The sequence below is a fragment of the Trachypithecus francoisi genome, unplaced genomic scaffold (assembly GCF_009764315.1).
Source record: "Trachypithecus francoisi isolate TF-2019V2 unplaced genomic scaffold, Tfra_2.0 Lachesis_group2, whole genome shotgun sequence".
NCBI lineage: Eukaryota > Metazoa > Chordata > Mammalia > Primates > Cercopithecidae > Trachypithecus > Trachypithecus francoisi.
In genome coordinates, this window is record NW_022681465.1 from 173,111,798 (window position 1) to 173,137,051 (window position 25,254).

The 25,254-nt window shown below is 43.0% G+C and overlaps 1 protein-coding gene across 1 annotated transcript in view; it reads right to left on the reverse strand.

The window, feature by feature from the left end:
- The window catches only part of TNFAIP8 (TNF alpha induced protein 8), a 131,647-nt gene extending 107,117 nt beyond the window's left edge, over window positions 1-24,530 (reverse strand). The window contains exon 1 of the mRNA XM_033181469.1: window positions 24,323-24,530. Coding sequence (XP_033037360.1) covers window position 24,323 — 1 coding nt within the window. The 5' untranslated portion in view covers window positions 24,324-24,530. The remainder of the gene's footprint in view (window positions 1-24,322) is intronic.
- Window positions 24,531-25,254: the final 724 nt, after the last annotated feature.

Below are 25,254 nucleotides of genomic sequence, written 5' to 3' on the forward strand. Positions count from 1 at the left end.
TGCCATCACTTCATCTGCTTTCTATCTTTAGGTCCTGTATGGGTCAGGGTTACAGATGTCTCCAAGGTTTATAAGGATATAGTCTGCATTCCTGGTTTTCACTCTTTTCGTTTGAGGGAGATTTTCAAGAGACAAAAGCAAAAATGTCTTTGCTATTTTGACACAAAAAATCTCCAACTTTCTTGAAATTATCTCTTGAGTGAAATACTTACACAGTCAATGAAAACACAAGGACAATGAATGACAATTCCATTCAAACTAAGGGGCACAAGAGGGAAAAAACTCTGCCCCACATCCTAAAAAGGAATTTTATCCCATAAATGTATGCATGAAAGAGGCTACCTTTCACTAGTCAAGGATGAAAGCAGCCCTTCCTGCACACTCTGGCTGGTACTACCCCATTAGTTTAACTTAAGCAAAACAAGAACACTCTTTGAAGCTAAAAATAATCCATGAGTTTTTAAAAAGAAAATTATTATTCCAAATTTCCTAAAAATGTTATGGCAAATGCCAAGCACACAGAAATGATTCTGAACACTTTTTTCCACTTACATAAATCAAATCCACTGCAACTGCTCCCTCTTTTGAAAAATGCTTAACTGTAAATTATGCACGACAGGCTGGAAACAGTGGCTGTACACACATGTAGTAATTGGCTGCTATTATCCAAGCAGCTAGCAAGTAGTTATTGGGCATCCAGTGTGCTAGACACAGCAGGGGAAATAGAAACAGATAAAGATATGGCCCTATAGCCCTTGCAATCCACTTGTGATAACAAGATAAATACATGAAAAGTTAAAACAGTACAAGGTAGTATGTGATCAAGGGACATGGGCAAAAGTGTTACACACTTTTAGAAATTAGAGCGCTGACTGCTTGGATAATACCAGGAACAAATGACAAGGGCACCAAAACCCTAAAGGTCACACACAAACTAAAGCTAAAATATGCCAATGATTATGTCACTTGCCTGCTCAAAAACCTTCAAATACCAATCACTAATAAACAAAGAAAGTCCAAACTCCTGAGCTCGGCATGCAAGACCCTACAGGCCCTGACCCCTTCCTACCTGACTGGGTTTTACTCCAGCCACACTGCTCCATTAATGTCCCTTGAACACACAGACACCTGCTGCTGTCCACCCTGCTTTGCTCCTGATGCCCTATCCCAACCAACACCCTTTCCCTCAGCCTCAGCTACTGAAAATCCATCAATTTTACATTCTGCCTCCTTCCTTTGAGGCATCCCAACACTTCTTTCCATTATTATGCAGATCTCCGCCTCTTTATACAGCCAGTCTCCAAGATGCCCCCAATGATTCCATATTCATTCCTTTGTGTAATTCCCTCCCATATGACCTGTGTAACCAATAAGTCACACACCAGAATTGTGTCTTCCAAGGCTTGATCACAGCAGACATCTGAGGCTTCCACCTTATGTTCCCTTGGATCACTCACTCTAAGGAGAGTCATCCACCATGTCATGAGGACACTCCAATAAACCTATGAAGAGGTTTTTGTATTGAGGGACTGAGATTTCCTGCCTAGAGTGACTACCAACTTGCCAACTGTATAAGTGAACCAGCTTGGAACTGGATTCTCCAGCCGCAGAAAACGTTCAGGTATCTGTTGACCTGGCCAGCTCACTGACTATAGTCCTATGGGAGACCTCAAGCCAGAACCACCCAGCTAAGTAGCTCTCAAATTCCTGACCCACAGAAAATATATGTAACGATAAATGTTTATTGTTGTTTTTAGCTACTAAGTTTTAGTAATCTGTTATGCAGCAACAGACAACTAATACACTTCACTTATGTATTCTGTATTGCATTCCAATTATTTCTGTCCTAACATTTTTCTTACAACTAGATTAATAGGTCCTAGAGGGCAGAGACTTTAATATTTTCAACTCTGCATGCTTTAGTAAGACATTTAGTAATCATTAGTTGATTGAATAAGAGCATTTTAAAACTTAATGAAATCGTTGGTGAAGCTGTGTCTTGGACTGACTTCATATTGGTTTTGAATGATTTTGTAATTTATTTTTAACTTTAAGGACATTTAACTTTATGGGCATTGGAGCAAGGCAAAAGTTAGTGATGGGAATGGGAGGAAGAGGCTGGTGACAATAAACAGCAGCCACATAAAGGATTTGGTGTCAGCCATGTCTAAGCAGCTTGCACCTTCTAGAATTCCCTTGTGCCAGGCATCCGGTCCCAGTCCCAGAAACTGATAGCATTTCATAAGTTTTTATTTGAGAAGATTTATTCTGAATTCTCCAATATTTAAAAGAGGTTTCCAGCCCAACACAGGTCTGCTCTTGAAGTCATGGCTAAGCTACAGCCTGGCAGAGTCCTTCTCTTACAAACTTAACAGTCCTCTTAGGTCTTCTCGGGATCCAGTGACACTGGTCTGGGTGACTAGTAAGACCGAAAGCCTCTCTAAGTCATAAATAAAAAGAGAAACAAACCTGGACCAATCTTTCGGCAGTTCTTTCATAAATAAAACCATAGATACCACACAAAGATACACACTACTGGGAACACAAGTCTGATAAGCATCCCTTTGTGAAATTATAGGAGATTTGATTGTATACAATAAGTATAGTAAGGTGTGATCATGATATAAAATACACTAATTCCTAACAGGTAAGCTGGCCCAGAAGGTAAGTTTACTTTGAATCAACATTTGTATTAATGACTCTGCATGATGAAAGAAATAGCAAAACAATTAAGAACCTCCATAAAAGAAAGCTACAAAACTGTGCTAGGAAGCAGTTGGTTCTTATTGTAAAAAGGAGCGAATGTGGCTTTAAGCCAACAAAAGGAACACAAATCCAGTCAACTTAGCCTAGGGCCAAAGCAAGATTCATTCCAAGAATGAGTAGTTAGTGCTTGTTATAATTCTGTGCAGTTTAATTTTAAATGCCCTTCTCTCTCTTTGGAGACTATGTCCACAAACCTCAAAGAGATTCTGGTATTTAGTCTAATTCTTTCCATATGTTAAACACACCTCATTGCCTATAGGCACCAGTCAGATTAGTTTCTTCTGAAAATGGAGGTTAGAGATTGATCCTTCTATGTAAAATTATTTCATCCTATTAGTGTTAGAGACCTGAAATTTATTAGCAAACAACTTGGGGCTACTTATACAAGCCTGTCGATAAGGAAAGACTGCCTTGCAGCTGTTCCCAACAGCTTTTCTAAATAAAGAGCCATTGCTTGAGTGAAACTGTCTAATCTCTTAAAGATGTGTATTTAATTAAAGAAAACTTTTTTCAGTGGCTGAAGACCTTAATCCCATTGATTGTGCTGCAAACATCAATCAAATCATTTGTTAATGTTTTTGCTCCCGTAAAATTTAGCAACATCAGAATAAGACCATGCCTTTTAGGAATATATGATGCTTACATTCCCTCAAGGTACATCTTTGTTTCACACTCTCCATTTATTTCTCAGGAAAGGCAACAATCAACTGAACTCCAATTGTTTCATTTAGAAACATATCAAGTGTCCATAAAAACATGCAAAACGGTGTACAAAATAATGTTAAGAGGAAACAGAACATTAAATTGTGTATATTCTATGGTCACAGCTATATATAACCATAGATGAGGATGGAAAGGAATATGAGAAATGAAACATATGTTTTCACACACACCTCTATAACCTTACTGTTTTTTTCTTTATAAATTTCCTTTACTTTTGTTGGGAGTTGTCTTAGTAATGGGTGTAGTATGTTTGCTTTTTAAATTATCAGGTTAACATCTCACCTCATCAGACAAGAGCTTATGGGCCAATTACTCACATACAAGGTGGTGACTGTCTAGACCAACCGAGATAAGACGCCTGCCTGGTCTCCTCCTAAAAATTCCTCAGGGTTAGTAAAGCCACAATTTTCAAGTTTAATCCCTGCAGGGGGAAAGAAACTGTGTCTAGCCCGCTAAACAGAGTGGATTTCAAGGAAATGTTCTCATTTTTAGTTGAAACTAAAATAACCCCTTAAGTAAAAATGATATTTAGGCAAATCCTAAAAATGAAGTCATTCATGAACACATATTTACTGAGAACATGGGCACAAAGATGAGTTCCAGAGATAACAAAACTGAGTTACTTCCTAGAAGCAGACAGCAGAATAGCAGCCGCCAGGGGCTGGGTTTGGAGGGTGGGGAATGGGGAGATGTTGATACAAACCTTCAGTTATAAGATGAGTAAGTTCTGGGGACCTAATATACAGCACGGCGACTATAGTTAATAAGTCTGTATTGTTTACTTGAAATTTACTAATAGAGCAGATTTTAAGTGTTCCCACCAAACATACACACACACGTGGTTACTATGTGTGGTGAAAGATTTGTTAATTAATTTGACTGTGGTAATCATTACACATCAAATCATCACATTCTACCCCTTTAATATATACAATTTTCATTTGTCAATTATATCTCAGTAAAGCTGGAAAAAAAAAAAAAAAGCAAAACAAAGACTCGGTTACTGCCCCCGGGGAGGCTATCCTAGTAAGTAAGGCACAGAAGGCTGCAAACTAAGGTGGAATGCTAGAAGTGATAGAATCAATATAAAGAAAGGAAACTAGAAAGAACTACACAGAACCTTAAGAGGAAGAGATGACTTCTGAACCAGAAAAGGCTTCCTGGAGGAGGCAGCATCTGAACTGGCTCCTAAAGGGTAGGCTAATGTGGTTCAGGAAAGAGAAGCAATGAGCAGTGCAGGAACGCGGCGATACAATCAGGCAAAGGAAGGGATGCGTGCGACGTGTTCTGGAACCATGCAGGGTTTAGAAATGGGAACCAAGGGAAACACTCCGAGGAAGAGTAGGCATCACATCTGGCCTTGGGCATGGAGAGAAGGATGGGGCAGGCGAGCCAAGACTGTCCTCTGGGCTCCGTGCATTTGTTGTTCTATTTAATCCTAACAACTTGTCTTGTAAGTGGGAAGGCCGAGGCTAGAGGAAGTTGCGTCCAGTTTCACAGCACGCAGGTCCCCTCTGTATTCCCGCACTAACACTGCGACTGGGGCATGGCAGAGCCACCACAAACATTGCCCAAATGCAAGATAACAAACTCACAGGCCAGGCCCAGCTCCTGCCTGCTGTGCCATGATGCTCTTTGGGACTTTTTTTTTTTTTGAGACGGAGTCTCGCTCTATCGCCCGGGCTGGAGTACAGTGGCCGGATCTCAGCTCACCGCAAGCTCCGCCTCCCGGGTTCCCGCCATTCTCCTGCCTCAGCCTCCCGAGTAGCTGGGACTACAGGCGCCGCCACCTCGCCCGGCTAGTTTTTTGTATTTTTAGTAGAGACGGGGTTTCACCGTGTTAGCCAGGATGGTCTCGATCTCCTGACCTCGTGATCCGCCCGTCTCGGCCTCCCAAAGTGCTGGGATTACAGGCTTGAGCCACCGCGCCCGGCCGGGACTTTCTAAAATGGACACTGGGAGTCATTGACTATTCTGGTTTAGAGGAATCAATAACAGAGATTTGTGTTTTGAGAGGAGGATAGTAAAGGCTGGGGAAGTGCAGTGTGGGAGTTACCCAACATTGGGACCTGAAGAGTTTCCAGACAACGCCTACCTTTTCTCAGCATGCACTTTTTATACAGATTTTTCTAAGAAAGTACTAGAATGCCTCAAAACCTCAACTGAAATCTAAATTCCCTCCTTTGCCAAATATATTTTTATTATACAATTTAAACACAGAGACAGTATAAAATGAAAAGTTAAACTCTTTTCCTCTCTTTCAACTCATAGTTCCACTACTAACAGTATATTGTTCATTCTTCTGAAAAAAAAAAAAGAAAAAGCTTATGTACTCATAAACTTACAATATGCTTTTTACACATGATGAGATCAGTATTTTGTTTTTTGAGTTAATCTGTCTTGGAGATCTTTCCATATCAGTGCACAGAGACCAACTCGTTCTAAAGCTGCAGTGTTTCATCTCAAGGAAGCGCCCTCATGTATGGAAAAGCAGCTGACCCATATTTAAGTTGTTTGAGTTTTTGTTTCGTTCATTCTTAAAAACAATGCTGTAATGAACCCTTTTGGTATCAAAATGAATTCACTTGTGGTCACTTGTATCAGCTTCTTGGATACTTTCACAGATAGGCTCTCTTGTGTAAAACATAATTTAGCAAAGTTTCCTTGTATGTTAGTAGAGTTAACAGTCACTTATCTTAGCAATGAGAGGGAACACAAATATAGCCTAAAAATAAACCTACTCACAAGATTATCTCAAGGCAAACATTTTGTAGTTCTGGAGCCTCCTGGGAAGACTCTGGGGCCAGAGTTCTTCCTGGCTTCCCACCCAAAGCCACTTATGCAGAATTTCTCATTCCACAGTGGGGCAGTCAGCACTCCTTCCCACAGGGACCCAGGATACTACTCTTCTGGCTCCACCAGTAGCTTCGGACTCCCTGGTTCCCATGCTTCAAATGACAATGAAAAGTACATGTGATCATTATCGGAATACAGAATTTTCACACTGAGGGATTAGAGATGATTTATAGTTGACAACTCACATTTCTTAGATATACCAATTACGGCCCAGAGGGGTTGAGCATCTCAGCAATATTACATACCCAGTCTCTGCACAGACCAACCCCTGCTCACCTGTCCAGAGCTTTTCCTATTACCTAGTACCAAATAATTGCTGCATCCTTTGCTTAACTATTTCAAAAAGACCATGTAAGCAAAATTTCTCTATGATATTCCTCTGGGTATAAATGATGCTTTAAATTAGAAAAAAAAAAAAAAGATTCTGACAACATATGGAGAGATAGCACAGATAGTAAGAAATTCAGGCCGGGCGTGGTGGCTCAAGCCTGTAATCCCAGCACTTTGGGAGGCCGAGATGGGCGGATCACGAGGTCAGGAGTTTGAGACCATCCTGGCTAACACGGTGAAACCCCGTCTCTACTGAAAAATACAAAAAGCTAGCCGGGCGAGGTGGCTGGCGCCTGTAGTCCCAGCTACTTGGGAGGCTGAGGCAGGAGAATGGCGTAAACCCGGGAGGCGGAGCTTGCAGTGAGCTGAGATCCGGCCACTGCACTCCAGCCCGGGCGACAGAGCAAGACTCCGTCTCAAAAAAAAAAAGAAATTCAAAAACCTCATTTTTAGATAATTTTAACTTCTTTCTCTATGAAACCCACTACTAGAATGCCAGCAAGTTTCAAAATTGGCACATTTAATTTTCACCTCCCTTCTTCTTGTCCCTTATTGAGGTATTGTTAATAAGCAAATGCTAGTAACACTGCTGACTTGCTATTAGCAAGACAGGTTGCTCTCAAGTTGTCTGCAGCCCTGACAATGGATTTATAAACCTGGGGCTACTCAGGCTGTGATACTTGGAGTCATGTTTTTATGCTACAGAATTTTTTTTTTTTTTTTTTTTTGTAGATGAAGTCTAGCTCTGTCACCCAGGCTGGAGTGCAGCGGTGCAATCTTGGTTCACTGCAACCTCCTCATCCTGGGTTCAAGCGATTCTCCTGCCTCAGCCTCTCAAGTAGCTGGGACTAGAGGCATGCACCACCATGCCGGGATAATTTTTGTATTTTTAGTAGAGAGGGGGTTTTGCCATGTTGGTCAAGCTGGTCTCGAACTCCTGGCCTCAAGTGATCCACCCATCTCAGCCTCCTAAAGTGCTGGGATTACAGGCACCTGGTCTAAATCAGGGATTTTTTAAAAAGCTCTGAGAAAAATCTGTTCAAAAGTTTTTTTTTTTTTTTCGGTTGAAGAACTGTTCTACAATATTTAAGATCTCCATCCCTTAACCCCTGGATCCCAGCTCTGTTACTGCCCTACAGCAAGCCCCTTCAAGCTGGCTGGGTGGCATAGTTCCTGCAAGAGGAACTACGGCAATATGGTTAGAAACCACCGGATTTGAATATCAAATTTCCTCTGACCTTGGGTAAAAACTTAAGCTCTTGCAGTCTGTTTTCCCATCTTTAAAATGGGGATAATAATGATAGAACTTATTTCAAACTGTCATTGAAGAATGTGGCAATGTATAGAGAGATCTTAGTACAGTGCCTGGCACATAGTAAGTGGTCAAAAACTACTGAGCCTTTACTGCCACACTTGGCACATACATGGGCCAACCAGAGGCAAAAGGCAAAAAGACAGGCAGCTGAGAACAGAAGAAGAACAAGTCTTCAGTATGATTTCTGCTGAACTAATAAAACAGAATAGAAACAGTTTTGTTTTGTTTTGTTTTTTAACTCAAGTACTTATTTGTCTCAAAGATTCTTAGGAGCAAAGAGTCATCTCCAGGACTGTTTCAATTGTGACCTGAAAAACTAGATCTGGGAAGAAATTCACTAGAGCAGTCAGGATCATGAGCTGCCTCCCACAGGCCCGGCCACAGAGGGAAGGGCCCAACTCTGTAGAGTTCTCTGTAGAGCTCCTCACTTCAGGGCACTGACCAGGAACAGAAAAGGAGGGAGTAAGAGCAATTTCTCAAGTCACAGGCAGCTTTTCCATATCCCTGACTCTCTTACAGCAAGATCTCCTTGGTGTGACCAAGGCTAAGAGTTTCCCTTTTTCTTTATACCTGCAATAAGATATCACCTAAGCATTTACATCCATCAGGGAAGAACCACTATTCCATTACCTTTTTTAAATTAATAGAAACAGGGTCTTGCTATGTTGCCAGGCTGGTCTCAAACTCCTGGGCTCAGGGGATCCTCCCACCTCAGCCTCTGGAGTAGCTGGGACTTCAGGTGTGGGCCACTATGCCTAGCCTATCACTCCTTGATCATTTTCATCATTGCTTTTGTAGAGTGAATGCTTTTAAAAGCTAAGTGTCGTACGATTGGTTTTTTCCTATTATTACATGTGATTGGGATACTCAAGAGGATGAAAGAAAAGTCGGAATGGCCCACAGGCCAGGACCTAACAGCGTGAGAGAATCAGGGCAAGAATGTCTTACTAACCTAGTGCAGGCCATGAATAAAATAGGGCAGCCCAAGGTCATTACCATATGGTGAATGCTTTGAGAAGCAAGAGATACCAAAGTTCAGAGGTCACCAACTCACCTGTCTCTAGAAGCCAGGCAGATAAACGAAATGCATGACCTACCAGGAGGAACACAACAGGGAGCAGCAGAGTCTTTGGCCAAACTGGCATAAATGCCCCGCTAAGTGAGATGGAAATTTTAAAAGCTGAACACAGTGTGTAAGTTGAGCAAAATGCATCTGAGTTATATCTTGGCCAAGGGTCTCATTTTGTAGTGCCCTGCAAAAGGTTCTGATGGGCAAGAAATGAAGACCAAAAAGATCAGTCAAGAAAGGAAAGGGCAGGGAGGAAGAAAGGGCCTGTCTGGGCAGGTGGAATCCCCAGCACCCACTGATGCAGTGGCCAGAAAAGGAAGGTCACAGAGAGGCTGAGATCTATGTCCCACACGCCAGGGGCCTGGGCTGTGAAACCCAGGAAAGAATAGATCAAGGTATAGACAAAGAAAAGGACAAGCAGGCATGGGGACCACAGTGGCCTTACTGTGGAGTCAGATACTCTGTAAGCCAGGAGTTCCCAACATGCTAGTACTGAAAATGCAATACCACAAGAACACAGTCTGAAAACCTGACACAGGACAACCCAGAACCGATGGGTGCTGTACCCACATACCTTCTGCTCAGGGGGAGGGCCTATCTCAAGGAGCACAAAGGCAAAGCCTCACCGGATCAGAGGAAAAGAGGCAAAGGGATGGGACCGTTCCCAGCAGGCTAATAAGAACAAGAAAAAAGCCCACATCCTTCCACAGCATTTATTTCAGAAGCAAGTATATTGACAAGGTCCAGCGGAGGTTACAAAGATAAAAAACCTACAGTTATTGAGAGTAAGTGGCTTATTCTGGGTCAAGAGCAGAAAGAGATTATTTGGCACCAGAGTTGACCAAGTCATACACTCAGATTTGGTAACATAACAGCTCGCTAGTTACAGTACTGAAATGCTCACACTCTGTCAATTGAATGAAATGATATATAGTTGATACTCTGAAAAGTGCTAAAAGAGTAGCTCGTATAGCGGGAAAACATTGAGATCATCATCATTAGACTTTCGCACAACAATAGTTTACATCAGAAGAAAATGGAGTGACATATTTAAAATTCTCAAAGAAAGAAAATGCGAGCCAAGGATTTTATATCAGACAACAGTGACCCTTAATTATAAAGGTCACAGACCAAGTTTTATCAAGAAATTAGGGAATATTGTTCCCATGATCCCTTCCTATTAAATCTACTAGAGAGAGAGCTTCAATCAAAATGTCTAGAGACACTGATATGAGGACAAGTGATAAGCATGATGTATACAACAACCTGTACAAATAAGACCAAATGAGTATTAAAAGGGAGATATTTTAATATATAACAATAATAAGATCTGATGATGCAGAAGTACTAAACCTTTTTTTTTAACGTGGGGCAGAATTAGTATGGCATATGCCAAAGAAATTATTTTTATTGTTTTCATTAATCATAGCTGGTAATGGTAGTATTAATGTCATTATTTGGAGACTACTGTGTGTGTAATATGGGGTAATCAAATAGGTAATTATATAATAGTCTATTTCCCTTGTGACCAAAAAACCAGGATTTTAAGTGCAGAAGGAAAGGAATAAAAATGTAATATATAAGAGGTTAAACAGAAACCCTATAGTCTTGAATTTGAATTGGAAATAGCATTATGAACTCACCAAGTATTTTATCTTTATATGAGTATTTATGTTTGCGTGTGTGTGTGTGTGTATGTGTGTGTGTGTGTGTATGTGTGCGTGTGTGTGTGTGTGTGTGTATGTGTGCGTGTGTATGTGTGTGTGTGTATGTGTGTGTATGTGTGCGTGTGTATGTGTGTGTGTGTGTGCATGTGTGCGTGTGTATGTGTGTGTGTGTGTGCATGTGTGCGTGTGTATGTGTGTATGTGTGTGTGTATGTGTGTGTGTGTGTGTATGTGTGCGTGTGTATGTGTGTATGTGTGTGTGTATGTGTGTGTGTGTGTGTGTGTGTGTGTATGTGTTTCCCAGCTCTGACCAATGAAAGGCCTATACTAACCATTCCAGTGAATGAGGATTCCCAGTGTCTGGATTATAGTCTTGAAATACCATTTCTTACTAAAAAAAAAGCCAGGGTTTCTTGGGAAAATGGTTGACTCCAGGTATAGGCAAGAAATGTACAAGACAAGCATGGACCACCTTAACAAATCAAACAGCAGGAAACTAAGAATACTAAGGTCAGGTCAGGAGGACTTAGGGGCCAACTGAAGAGGCTCCCATTCATCAAAGATCAGACAATTTGAGTCTCAGTAAAAACTAAAATTTCAATGGAATAAAACCTATAAAATAGATTTAATTCCATGAGCTTATAACAATTAAAAAAAAAAACAACCTAATCAGTGATCTTCTAAGAATGACATGAAATCAATTCTTGAAAACTGAGTAAATCAAAGGAAAGAATCAAGCATTTATCACCCCTTTCCTATGTGAATTGTACCACTGGGCAATCAAATAACAGATTGAAAAGGCATCTATCCTTATAAAATTATTCCAGCTAATAAATAAAATCAAAATGATAGAATATCCCCATTCTGCAATTGCCCCACTGAATTAACAGATTTAGACACTGAGGAGCAACAGCTGCTAACATCAAAAGAGTGGAAAAACCAGACCCCATGTGTCTCCCAGTGAAAGAATACACCATCATCTGTAATCTTGCCAAAGGGATCAGACCTGAATCTGATCAAGAGTCTGGATCCAGATACAGGAAACAGAGGGCAAAGTAGTAAGTTAAACTGCACCATGAGTGTGCACCTTGCTTGTTATCAACACTGTGGGAAACTCTACAGATTAAACAGCCCAGGTCCTGCAACAAATAAAAAAAAAAATTAAAGGAAGGAGACTCCGGTAGAGGGATCTGTAGATTAAAAGAGACTTAAAATACATCTTTTTTTTTTTTTTTCTTTATCAGTAAGACTAAACTCAGTGGGTCAGGCTGCTCATCTGGGTAATAAAACCATAAAGAGATGCAAGGAAGTAATTACTATAAAAGTCAGAATGGCATTTACCTTTGGAGGAACAGAGGGAAATGTGATCAGGATGGGATGTAAGATTTTGGTCCCTTTGGCAAAGTTCTATTTCTTGACCTAAATGCTAGTGATATATATGAGTGTTTGCTTTGTAATAATTCACTAAGTTATGTACATTTGCTTTGTGTGGCTTTTTGATATTTATGTTTTATTTTACAATAAAAGTACAAAAAAAGCATTAAGAAAATCTAGGCATATCTGCACAGTAGCCAACTGACGGAAAAAGCTGCAAAGTGTCTCTCAGTGCTAAGTGGAAAGTGCAGGGACCCAGCAATAAATCAGACAGGAACCAGCATCTTATGAACTCTGTTTCAATGAACTTTTCACTTTGAAGGTAAATAACTGAATCTACATTGTTTAATTAAAATTTGCCTTATAACACTTCAAATTATTTTAAAAAGTGTACAACAAATGATATGCTCCAAAATACCTCAAGAGCAATCTCAATTCAATATGACTTCTTAGAGTTGGGTGTGGTGGCATGGACCTTTGTAGTCTCACAGCTACACAAAAGGTTGAGGCAAGAGAATTGCTTGAGGCCAAGAGTTTGAGGTTGTAGTGTGCTAGGATTGCACCTGTGAATAGCCACTGCACTCTAGCCTGGGCAACGAGTAAGACCCCATCTCTAAAAAAAACACATATAACAAATAAATAAAATTAAATTAAAAAAAACCTCTTAGATACCTACCAGAATTGCAACGAACAGCTGGGCATTGGGTTCTCACAAATATAAGATGACACATCTCACACTCCATGAGATGTGGTGTGAGCAGCTCTGCACACCCCATGGTTCATCCTTCTACTATTTTGTTGTTGAATGAAACATGGAGACAAGCTTTGTAGCAGAACCAGGCTGGTTGGAGAGGTGACAGCCTTTGAGAGTTCACAGAAAAGGAGGGTGTTTGTGGCACTATTATTGAAGGGTAACACCCTATAGCACAAGTATGGGAGGGGAGAGCTATGCCACCAGAGTGTAAATCCCAGCATGGCCAGGCACTCACAGCATGTTACTTAACCTCATGTTACTTAACTCCTTAAGCCTCAATTCCTTATCTGTAAATAAAGATTAACAATAGTATCTTTCTCACAGATCCCTTCTGAAGATGAAATTAAATAATGTGTAGAAAGTACTCGGCACAGTACCTGCTGGCCCACCCTAAGTACTCAATAAGTGTTTGCCATGATTACTGGGATGATAAACATTTCCGGAAAATTAAGGAACTCTCTATATGATGGATACCTTTCTGGTTGGAATGCAGGATGCTTTCTCCAAAGTAAGTAGTGCTATTTTATAAACCTATGATCTTTAACATTAAAAAATCACTGCTTCAAGATACTTCCAGTCAGTTTTAAAATGAAAAAGAATAAGAAAAAGTCACAGCTACTAGTAATTAAGTATATGTGATTTTCAACAACTTCCATATCATTATTTTGTTTTCTCCTCCCAACTACCATCATGGGTGGTTAGTTTTAACTCCAATGAAACCTGGGAGTATTAGTATCAGGAATACTGATGGCTGTAACTGGCCTCTAGGGAACGGGAGCTCAGGGTTAGTATAGGTGCTTCTTGTCCACCCTGTAACCATGCCCCTTCCCTTCTTCTATGGGCACAGCCAACCTCCCACAATAGAGGTTCTCCCTCAATGCCCAATACTCACTTTTACAGCTTCCCTTAAGGCTATGACTCAGTTCTGGCCAATGAGGCCTAAGGAGGCTTTAGGAAAGATTTTACTCCTGGAGGAAAAGGGATAAACACTACAGGAGAACCACTTTATTGCTGCCCTCTGTGTCCACCCTTCACACACACACACACACACACATCTTCCTGTCTTAAAAAGAGGTTGGCAGGAACCTGTGATACCTGTTGCTGACAAAGCTATTTTCTGCCCACAAAGTGGCAAGTCTGCAGATAAACATGTAACACGCTAAGGATGAGAATGGATAGAACCGATCCCTGATGACACTGTTTAGCCAAGGATCCAATCCTGAATCTACCCAATCCCAGATTGCCCTTCATATAAGATAATTTAATGTCTTTACTATCAAATCACTGTTCATTGGCATTCGCTTAACTGCAGCCTAAAGCACCCTGATTGTAATGATCTGAATTGCGTCCCTCCTGCCATGGCTTTGAAGGTGTATGTCCCCTCAAAATTCATATGTTGAAACCTAACACCAAGGTGGTGGTATTAAGAGGTGGTTAGAAGTGATTAAGTCATAAAGGCCTCACCATTATGAGTGGATTAGTGCTCTTACAAAAGAGGTTGAAAGGATTACCCCAGTGCCTTTTGCCCCTCCACCTCCCGTCTCACCTACCATGTGAGGACACAGCAAAAAAGCACCATCTTAGAGGCCCAGAGCTGCCCTCACCAGACACTGAATCTGTGGGTGCCTTGATCTTGAACCCCCAGCCTCCAGAACTGTGGAAAATAAATTTCTGTTATTTACAAATTACCCAGTCTCAGATATTTTGTTACAGCAGTACAGACAGACTAAGAAACACCAAAAAGTTCATATGCTAAAGCCTTAACTCCTAATACCTCAGGAAGCAAATGCATTTGGAAACAGCATTTTTAAAGAGGTGACTCAGTTAAAATTAGTCTTACGGTGGGCCCCAATCCAATTTGATTGGTGTCCTTGTAAGAGGAGAGCTGGACACACAGACCCCAGGTGTGCGCACACAACAAGCTGAGAATCTGTGGCCAGCAGATGTGAGCTAAAATATTAAAAATTTTTACTCTTCAGCCTGAAAGACAAAAAAAAAAATCCCTGATAGAAACTTGAGTGTACACTAAAAAATCAAAAGCCCCACCCACAGGAAGTGGGTATTTTTCTTCTGTTTTAATTTCTTCAAAACATCATTGTTTAAAGAAAAAAATAACAATAATTTGTGGGGATTATACATATATATAGAAATAAACCATATGACAATCACAACACAAACGGTGTGGTCTCCTCAGTAGGCCCCCGTATCTATGGTCTCGGTTTCCACAGTTGCAGTGTGATCATAGAGCACGCAGTCTGAAAATAGGTGAGTGCAGTATACAAGATATTTTGAGAGCAAGTGAAGAGAGAAGGACCACATTTCCATAACTATTATTACAATATATTGTTATTATTGTTCTATTTTATTATTTGGTATTACGGTTAATCTGTTACTGTGCCTAATTTAAAAATTAAATTTGATCATAGGTACACATGTATAGGAAAAAGTATAGCTTACATAGGGCTCAGAACTACGTGCAGTTTCAGGCATAGACTGGAGGTCTTGAAATGATCCTCCCTGTGTAAAGGGGAACAACTAATATCCTTTATAAAGGCAGTTGTTACAGACTGAAATATAACCCCCAAATTCATATACTGAAACTCTAATCTCCCTGATGGCTATATTTGGAGACAGCCTCTAATAAAGAATCAAGGTTAAATGAGATCATAAGGGTGGGACCCTAATCTAATATGACTGATACCCTATGAAGAGGGAGAGACACCAGGGATGTGCACAGAGAAATGTTCTTGTGAGAATACCGCAGAAACATGGCCATCTGAAAGGCAAGGAGGGAGGCCGCAGGTAAACCAAATCTGTTGACGTCTTGATCTTGAACTTCCACTCTCCAGAACTGTGAGAATATAAATTTCTGTTGTTTAAGCCACCAGTCTGTGGTATTTTGTTATGGCAGCCCTTGCAAACTAATACACTTACATGGTACCCTATCATCACTAAAGGCAACCATAAAAAAACAGAACTTTCAGGCCAGGTGCAGTGGCTCACGCCTGTAATCCCAACACTTTGGGAGGCCAAGGCAGGTGGATCACTTGAGGTCAGGAGTTCGAGACCAGCCTGGCCAACATGGTGAAACCCTGTCTCTACTAAAAATACAAAAATTAGCCAGGCGTGATGGTGTGTGCCTATAATCCCAGCTACTCGGGAGGCTGAGGTAGGAGCATCGCTTGAACCCGGGAGGTAGAGGTTGCAGTGAGCTGAGTGCACCACTACACTTCAGCCTGGGAGACAGAGCAAGACTCCATCTCAAAAAAAAAAAAAAAAAAAAAAAAAGAGAGAGAGAGAAAAAGAAAGCAGAACTTACGAAAGACTGATTAAAGGGTAAAATTAAGTGTGGATATGCTTATAGGACTTGGGTGGTTAATCCTCTGCCCCTGCCACCTGTCTCCACAAGTCACTGCCCAACCTCCTCTATCTGCCTCATTTCCCTACTGGTGAGGCTGGAAGGTCCTGGTGTGCTCAACTCCAGGGCAGCAAACTGGGGGATGGCTGACTACAGAGGAAGGCACAGGCCAGACCTGAATTAGTCAGTTTCATACCTGTCATTCTCTGTTCAAATATTTAAATCTGGAGGGAAAAAAAAAGCTGTCATTCTTCTAAAATTAGTACTATGTATCATCAGTAGCAGACCTTTATTATTCATAATTTCCATGGCCCCTGTAAGAATAAATTAAAAACTGACTAAAATTCAGAAATAGAGAAGTCTCAAGTAGTGGCAAAACCCAAAATGCAAAAGCAGACGGAGGAAGTTACAGAATATGGCTTCAAATAAAAAAAATGGTCTGTTTTTCATTTGCTCATTTTCTACCATTATAAAATGAGGGGGACACTCTGAGAACAGAATAGATTCCTGGAGGTACCAGGACCTCAGGATAGGGAACAGGCCTGGGGTAGGGTAAACGGTCCGCTTGGCAACTCTGAGTCCTGAGTTGGGTCTGGGCTCTTCCAAACATGTGCCGCTGTTGAAATAAGGGCGCCCATCCCAGTTCAGTATCTACAAACCACCTGAGTTATCCTTAAGGCAGCCGCCATACTGGATTTCTGATGTCAGCGTTGTCAGTGACTCAAAGTCTAGATTTTCAACTAATGAACACTGGGCAGACTCTCCAATGTCTCTGTTTCATGGCCTTCAGTTCCTGGATCTATCTGTGGGACACCACTAATTGTTTTGGCTGTTATTTTTTGTTCTTGACTTGGTTGCTTGTCAATATTTTGCCAGCCAGTGAAGACCTATAAAAACAACTTTGTTATTTCTTAAGATGGGGACACAGGTGTCCATTTTATATGTTGTGTTCATTTTATATGTTGTGTTCATTTTAATCTTTTTTTTTTTTTTTTTTTTTGAGACGGAGTCTCGCTCTGTCGCCCAGGCTGGAGCGCAGTGGCCGGATCTCAGCTCACTGCAAGCTCCGCCTCCCGGGTTCACGCCATTCTCCTGCCTCAGCCTCCCGAGTAGCTGGGACTACAGGCGCCCGCCACCTCGCCCGGCTAGTTTTTTGTATTTTTTAGTAGAGACGGGGTTTCACCGTGTTAGCCAGGATGGTCTCGATCTCCTGACCTCATGATCCGCCTGTCTCGGCCTCCCAAAGTGCTGGGATTACAGGCTTGAGCCACCGCGCCCGGCCGTTCATTTTAATCTTTAAACTTTAAAGTCATTCTGTACTTTCAAGAGCTCTTTCCACTGCCAAAAAATAATAATAATAATTAAAAAAAAAAATCCCTACAGCTAGCTGCTGCTTGAATAAGCTTCTTTCTAGAACAAGACAGGAAAATGAGTCACATAAGTATCCCAGGCTAGGGGTTCTCAATTTGCATCAAGCTTCACTGGTGATTCTGACTTACAGTCAGGTTCAGAGCTATAGTCCCAGAAGAGCTCTCAAATATAGCACATTGGATAAGTTCAAAGTTTCATTTGGTGTATCACTTTTGTGGCTGCCCAGAAAATGATGTCCTCAAACTACCCCACCTGGGCAGAGCTTCCTTGCCAGGGAGGTGATAAGCACCACAGGTACACAGGGCAGGGAATCCTTGCTTCTTCAGGAGGCTCCCTATTTACACTGGGTCTCTTACCCTGGCAAGTAATAGCAGCTGTTCTTCAGGCACTATCAGTCATTCCAGGTCATAAAAGCGAAGGCGCAAAGTGGCTACGTGTGTGCAAACAGAGGTCATCACCGGATGTTGAGAAGGCCTGAGCTCATTCACCTCTTCCAGGTATACTTCATGAGTCACTAGCAGCCTAATTCTGCCTCAAGACAAAAGGAATTCCATCACTAAGTGAGGACTGCTCTGCCTTTCAAGAGTAGTCAAACAGGATTTAACCAAACACCTGCCATTTTCCAGAAAACAATCTCAACCCTTGGCCGGGCGCGGTGGCTCAAGCCTGTAATCCCAGCACTTTGGGAGGCCGAGACGGGCGGATCACGAGGTCAGGAGATCGAGACCATCCTGGCTAATACGGTGAAACCCCGTCTCTACTAAAAAATACAAAAACTAGCCGGGCGACGAGGCGGGCGCCTGTAGTCCCAGCTACTCGGGAGGCTGAGACAGGAGAATGGTGTGAACCCGGGAGGCGGAGCTTGCAGCGAGCTGAGAGCCGGCCACTGCACTCCAGCCTGGGTGGCAGAGCAAGACTCCGTCTCAAAAAAAAAAAAAAAAAAAAAAAAAACCCTTTAAAGAGTGAAGAAGGAAAAATAAGAGAGTAGTTTCCTGACCACTGAATGATGGAATGAGGTACTGCACTTACTTCCCAAAGATTTACGTGACCAAAGTTTGTTCTGTAACTTTCATTCTGTCACCAACACTGTCCATGCATTTTTTTCTCAGAAGACCGTGGCATTCCTTTTCGTGTCTGCATGGGTGTGAGGGTCTGAACACAGTCAGATGAGAGCTCAGGACAGGAAAGGATGAGTGTAGTTAGGCCTACATGGCACACACCACAGTCTCCGTCTCCCCTGTTTTTGTTGACAGTCATGTTGTAAAAACAAACAAAAAAACAAAACAAACCTCATTTTGTTAAACAAATGATAAATAAGAGTAATAAATAAGAGTTGGGAATGAGGAAGGCTTGAGCTAAATGAATTTGGTTTGAAGCCAGGCTTAAAGAGGGTATGGACTGAGTGGGCTGTTGCTTACTTTTTGGCTCCTTTAAAATATTCAAGAGTCACTGTGTGCCTTGCTGATTACTGTGTTCCCAAAAGACCTTGCCCTGGTGCCTAACCCTGCAGATGTGGTCCCTGTCCTGGGCCTCCCGGAACTCACGCAGCTTCCCCTGAAGACATGCCAGCCCGATTCCCTTTGCAACACCAAGGGCAGCTGTCTGTCTTAGATAACCTAGTTTCCTTCACTACCTGTTTTAAACATGGGAGTTGTGAAAGGCCAACCCACTGCTCACAATTCAACTGTAATAGGTCTTTTGAAAGCTTCCCTCATGCAGAGAAGCTTAATGGGTTCTATGGCTCTTCTTCGTTCTCAGGCACATAAAACTCCAATGCCCCGCTTTGGCTCACTTATCTTTGGCAGCAGCGGCAACATTTCCCTTATATAATCATGTGACCCTGCAGCTGGCAATCATTGAAGTTGTGCTCCCTTCACCCCATTCTCTGGGCTCCTCTGGCATCGTTAAAGGAAAAAAGAATTCATGCTAAAATCACATATGACACAAGTTACTACTTTCCCTCTCTACTCCACTGTGGCTCAGTACTAAGGCTTACTGGAATGAGACCTATTTAGCCAATCTAACCAAGTCCTCCACTTAATAGGAGCCTTCTGCACACTGACACAGCAGAGGAACATCTGCTTTAATCTGCACAACAATCCTACAATGTAAATACTATCCCCAGTTTTTACTCTGGTGAAGAAACAGGCTCAGAGAGCAAAGTAGATTGTCCAAAGCCACACAGCCAGCAGGGGCTGAGACATGAGGTGCTGATTCCAGCAAAGTCATTTGAACCAACTACTTCTTGACTAAAGCCATCTTTATTCCCGATGTTTAAGGAAACTACGAGTGGAATTTTGAACTTAATTTCATTATCTGTTATTAAAGAAACTAACCCAGAGGTGTTCACAAGTTAACCTGGAGTCTCATTCCTGTGACCACCTCCCCGCAACCCTTGTTTTTTGTTTTTAGTGGAAAAGATCTGTACACCTAGCCCCCAGTCGCCTTGCCAGAAACATCACCATGTTGCTTTTTAATCCCCCCTTGTCCTATACGGAAAAGGGCAAGCCTCGGAAAACAACCTTTTTGGCACACACCCAGCTTTGCAGCCGGTTCTGAACCTCAGCCACCTTGGTTCTGAACCATAAACACTTGCTTCCAGAGATAAAGCAACTGCTCTCTAAAAGGATGGGCTGGGTATGATTTGATTATTGCTGAGCCTGTGACATTTTCAAACAATTCTCAGGTAACTTCTGTCTGATGTAAAACAAAATCCTATGGCATCAGGTTTGCTTCAGTAATACCACTGGTTATTTGAAACAGATGTTGGAAGAAATGTGCTTCTTTGAGTTTCTTATTGTTGAGAAAGACAAATATTTTGAGTATCATTCTACTGTCCTGACTAAGGAAGTCCCTTTACTTTCCTTGGTGGAACACAAGAGACTTCCAAACCCATTTTTGCCATTAGCAACTTACCTTCGGGGACTCCTTCTTATCAACAGGCATCTTTACGCAAGTTACCTGCCTTCTCAAATCCCAAGGCTTTCATGTAAACATGAGAAGGGTGTGCTGTACCAGGCACAGAGCAGGAGCTCAATAAATGCCTGCTGTGTAAATGAATGGTGCTCTCCTCCTGCAAGCTGGACTAAGGAGGTGGACACCTCTAAAGTTGAGGAACAGCAACCATAGGGTATAAGGCCACAGACCAGGTGGTTTCCAAGATGCCCCTTGGCTCTGCCATTCTAGAATTATCTACCTTCCACTTGTAGCTCATTTCCTCCTCTTCAGGCCAAACTGTAGGCTAAAAATGAACTGACCTCCTTTACATTTTGCAACATGGTTCTCTGTCTCTGTTTTTGTTTTTTATCCTCTACAAATCACTCATTTTCAGCTACTGGGCAGCACAACTGAAGTATAAAAACTCAGAAACTGCAGTGGGCTCAGACTCCGGGGCCAGTCATCGAAACCAGAGACAAGAGTATGGGAAGAAAATTCTTAGCCACAGGGAAACATAAACATTGGGTGTTACGAGGGCCTTTTCGGTGTTTGTTGAGTTCTTGTTGTGTGCATTTGGTATTAAATGCAGGATGCGGGCAGTATGAGGACGGGTGAGCTGATAAAAGTTAATCTGGCACCACACAATTCCTTCCCTTAACTTCTGTATCAGAGGCAGAGATCCCTGAGGATGCCAAAGCAGAGGAAATCGTCCACTTGGTTATCCAGGTTGGCTCCTGTGCATGTAACCATTGCCAAAGTCAATGCCCCTGGCACTGGGATTGTACTAATAGCCCTATGTGAAAAAGCACATAGGGCTTATTTATCATCACTGTTTCTCCCCTGTCTCCTGGAGGTTATCTCATGTTCAGCCTCTTCACTTGCTATCAGGCATAAATGGAGGGGTGGGGAATGGACCACTCTACATGATGTAGAGCAAAGCTCAATTCTGAGAGCGAATGAAATCTCCAGGAAGGGTGTTACTACCACACTGGGCTATCTCCTGCAGAAGAGAATTAACTGGATCAATTCAATATGAGACCTCTGCAGTGCCTGGCATGCAGCAGACTCAACTTTAAAGATTACCTCTGTGAAGTTCTCCAAGCCATAAGTCACATAGAAATTCACTCCTCCTCCAACTCAGCATGTCCTAATTAGTACTGTTTGGATGCAATCATTCCTCTCCACACACCCTTTCCTCCATTTCGACAGAATGAGAATTGCAAAGAACTGGCCTCATAAAATACTCTGTTCCTGGCCTCTGCCGTTTGTTCACCCCCAGGTTTCTGCTGTTCTGTTTAGGATCCCAGGACAGCCTGTCCTCACAACAGCTCAACACATACATAACGACTATGTCTAGCAATGTAGTCTGACATAGAAAATCAAGAGACAACAAACATGAGATTTCTCAACTCACACCAACTTTTCTTGGTGAGTTTAAACACACTGGAACAAAAGGCACACAGAGTAAAAGTTGCCCTTAAAGAAAATGTTTAAAAGGCCCATTTGTGCAGGATCACTGTGCTTTTGGTAGAACCTTGTTTTATTCATTGATTTATTAATGATTCTTAAATCATCACATAATATAATTAATATAATGGTTTATAAGTCTACATATGTCAAACCAAAGAGCTTAATACAACACATTCAATATCTAAGGGATTCATATTTTACAGAGGAGTAGGTGGTAGTCTACTTCCCTAAACTTTATTTACTCAGATTACAAGTAAATACTCAAAAGATTAGGCCGGGCGCAGTGGCTCAAGCCTGTAATCCCAGCACTTTGGGAGGCCGAGACGGGCGGATCACGAGGTCAGGAGATCGAGACCATCCTGGCTAACATGGTGAAACCCCGTCTCTACTAAAAATACAAAAAACTAGCCGGGCGAGGTGGCGGCGCCTGTAGTCCCAGCTACTCGGGAGGCTGAGGCAGGAGAATGGCGGGAACCTGGGAGGCGGAGCTTGCAGTGAGCTGAGATCCGGTCACTGCACTCCAGCCCGGGCGACAGAGTGAGACTCCGCCTCAAAAAAAAAAAAAAAAAAAAAAAACCTCAAAAGATGGGCAGCGAATGGGGGAGGCAATTAAATGTGTATGGAGGAGAAAAGGCATCCAAAAATCCACAAAAAAGCAAATTGTGTTATTAGTTAGAATATTAACAATTACTTGAGGGCCCCTGTAGTCCCAGTTACTCAGGAGGCTGAGGCAGGAGGATCGCTTGAGCCCAGGAGTTCAAGACAAGCTCGGGCAACATAGCGAGACCTTATCTCTAAAAACAACAACAATAGCTTGCTGACTTAACTCCTCGTGACAGATCTAATTAGACAGTGGCAATAAATGTGTCTAAGTGTTTAATTAAATGTGATAATTATTTCTTTCCTTAAAGAGAGATGGAGTCATATGTTTACACTGCAAAGCATAATGTTTCCTTAGTTAAAAGAGTGTGGAAACACTTCTGTGTAACACAGGATTCAAACCAGGATAAAAATATCGGCTGCGATAAGCAGCACTTAACAGTGATTTATCAACTCTTACCTTTCATATGCCAATGCACAATGGCTTCTTAAAGCCTACCCTTTTTGGTTATTTCCTTTGGCCACACAGCTTTGTTATCCTTACCCTCAACGAGTAGTTTCTAATTAGAATGTGATTTGAGCATCTCTCAAATGGATTATTATCAAGGAAGTAGGAGAATATTCTACTTTCATAGCAAGAAAGTAGCAAGAATAGACTGAAATGTAGAAGAACTCAGAGCAACTATTAAAATTAGATAGGACCCCAACAACCAGGCAATCACTTTATAGATGAAGAAACCATTTGTATAATACTGCTGTTATGATAGTAAAGCTTCCAGTTAATTTTTTAAACGTAGAAATATGTTCTGCACTAAGGGAGTACTGACCCCTCCACCTCCCCCTACAAAAATAATTATGTAGGGATAGAATTATCAGTCTTAAGCAATCCAAGGATTTTCTTGTTTCAACACTGGGCACTGAACTACTGTTTGATTCCTTCCATGATTCCTCTAGGGATACTGCTCTTTCTACATAGAGCTTCTGTGTTTTAGAAAATCTGTTGGTTTAGCAATACAGTGTCACTGAAGCAATAAACATATTCAAGGTGCCTAAGCCTGTTGGGTCAGCCTGGTCTTGAACGTGCCTATCAGTCGCCCGGAGTCCGAGGAGCCTGGGCGCTCATCAGGTGTCTTTGAAGCAGGTGCTGAGGGCTGCAGTGCCACATGTGCAGTCATGTACACACACACACACACACACACACACACACACTTTCTTCCTCAAAGGAAGTCTCCATCGAATGATCTGAAAGCAGGGCTCTGGTCTCTGCCAGTTTTACAATGCAAGGTTGTATTACAATCTCAGGCCAGCATCTCAGTCTGCAATCTGGGGCACCCTGATAACCCAGGCAGTGCTTTCGCCAGCATGTGCGGTTACAAGAGGACGTGACAAATAGCGGGAGCCGAGTTACAAAGCGAGGGAAGGAATGAGGCTCAGAGCAGGAGGTGGTGAAGAGGTCGCCCTGAATAGGGAACTGTTCCTAGCAAGGGGTCTTGGATCCTCAGTGCGGCACTGGAACTGAGTAAAATTACGGGGAGTTTCCGAGGCTGTGCGCTCCTGCACACACTCGTACGCACACCCACCTACACAAGTTGTTCAAACGCACCCACTCACACTCACTCACACTCGCTTCAGAAACTCTCTGAGCCGGAGGCGCCCCGAGAACAGCCCGCAGCCCAGCGGCGGGAGAGGCGCGCGGGGTGTGCGCGGGACTGGAGCGCCCAGGAGCCACTTACTCGGAGGACTGGCGCGGCGGCGCCGGGACGCTGAGGCGCGAGCTGGGCTGTTTGGCGGCGCCGAGTTCACTCGTTCGGTGGCTCGCGGGCTCCCGCGGACCTTAGCCAAGCGCGGGTTAGAGCCGGCGGGAGAAAAGGAGCCAGGAGCCAGGGGCGGAACTTACAGGAGGGTCCAGGGGTGTGGCGGGCAGGCCAGGGAGGAGCCGGGAGGTCGGGGGCGGAGCGTGCAGGGAAGGAGGAGCCCAGCGTCTGGGGCGGGGCGGAGTGGGAGAGGAGAAGCCAGGGGTCTGGACCGCGGGGTTGAGGACGGCAGGGGTCGGGACAGCAGGAGTGGGGACAGCAGGGGTCGGGAGTGGCCCAGGCGCAGGAGAGCGCGGAGAAGGGCTGGGCGGCGGCCTGGGAACCGGACTCGGACCGCGAGACCCAGACCGCTGGGGCGCTGGAGAACAGCACCCGCTTGGGAGATAGGCAGAGGATACGCTATTCCTTAGCCCCTCAATTTCTTCCGTTGTAAAAATGAGACGCCAACCCTCGTAGTGTGTTGAGATGGTAAAATGGGGCCATACACATTTGCATTGTGCCTTGCACTTAAGAACGCGTGGATGTTAGTGTCTGCTGCCATCATTATTGACTACTACGATGATGATCCGTGAAAGCCCCTGAATTCCGCCTGCTCTTTCGCTGTTCGTTTTCTGCTGGCCTTAAGTCTACCCGATGACAGCTGACGCACTCCTGATTCCTGGTTTACATTGGCGGGCAATGCAGGGCTTCCTCTTGGAGTTAAAGACTCATTGGCTCCTGGAAAGCCCTGGCTCTCTGCCGCCCCTGTGCGGACTTAGCTGTGACTGTCCTTGCCTGGGGAGCCGAAGGCTTGCCCTTCTCAGGGGCCACCCGTGACCGCCAGGACGGAGTAGAATCTTACTGTGTGAGTC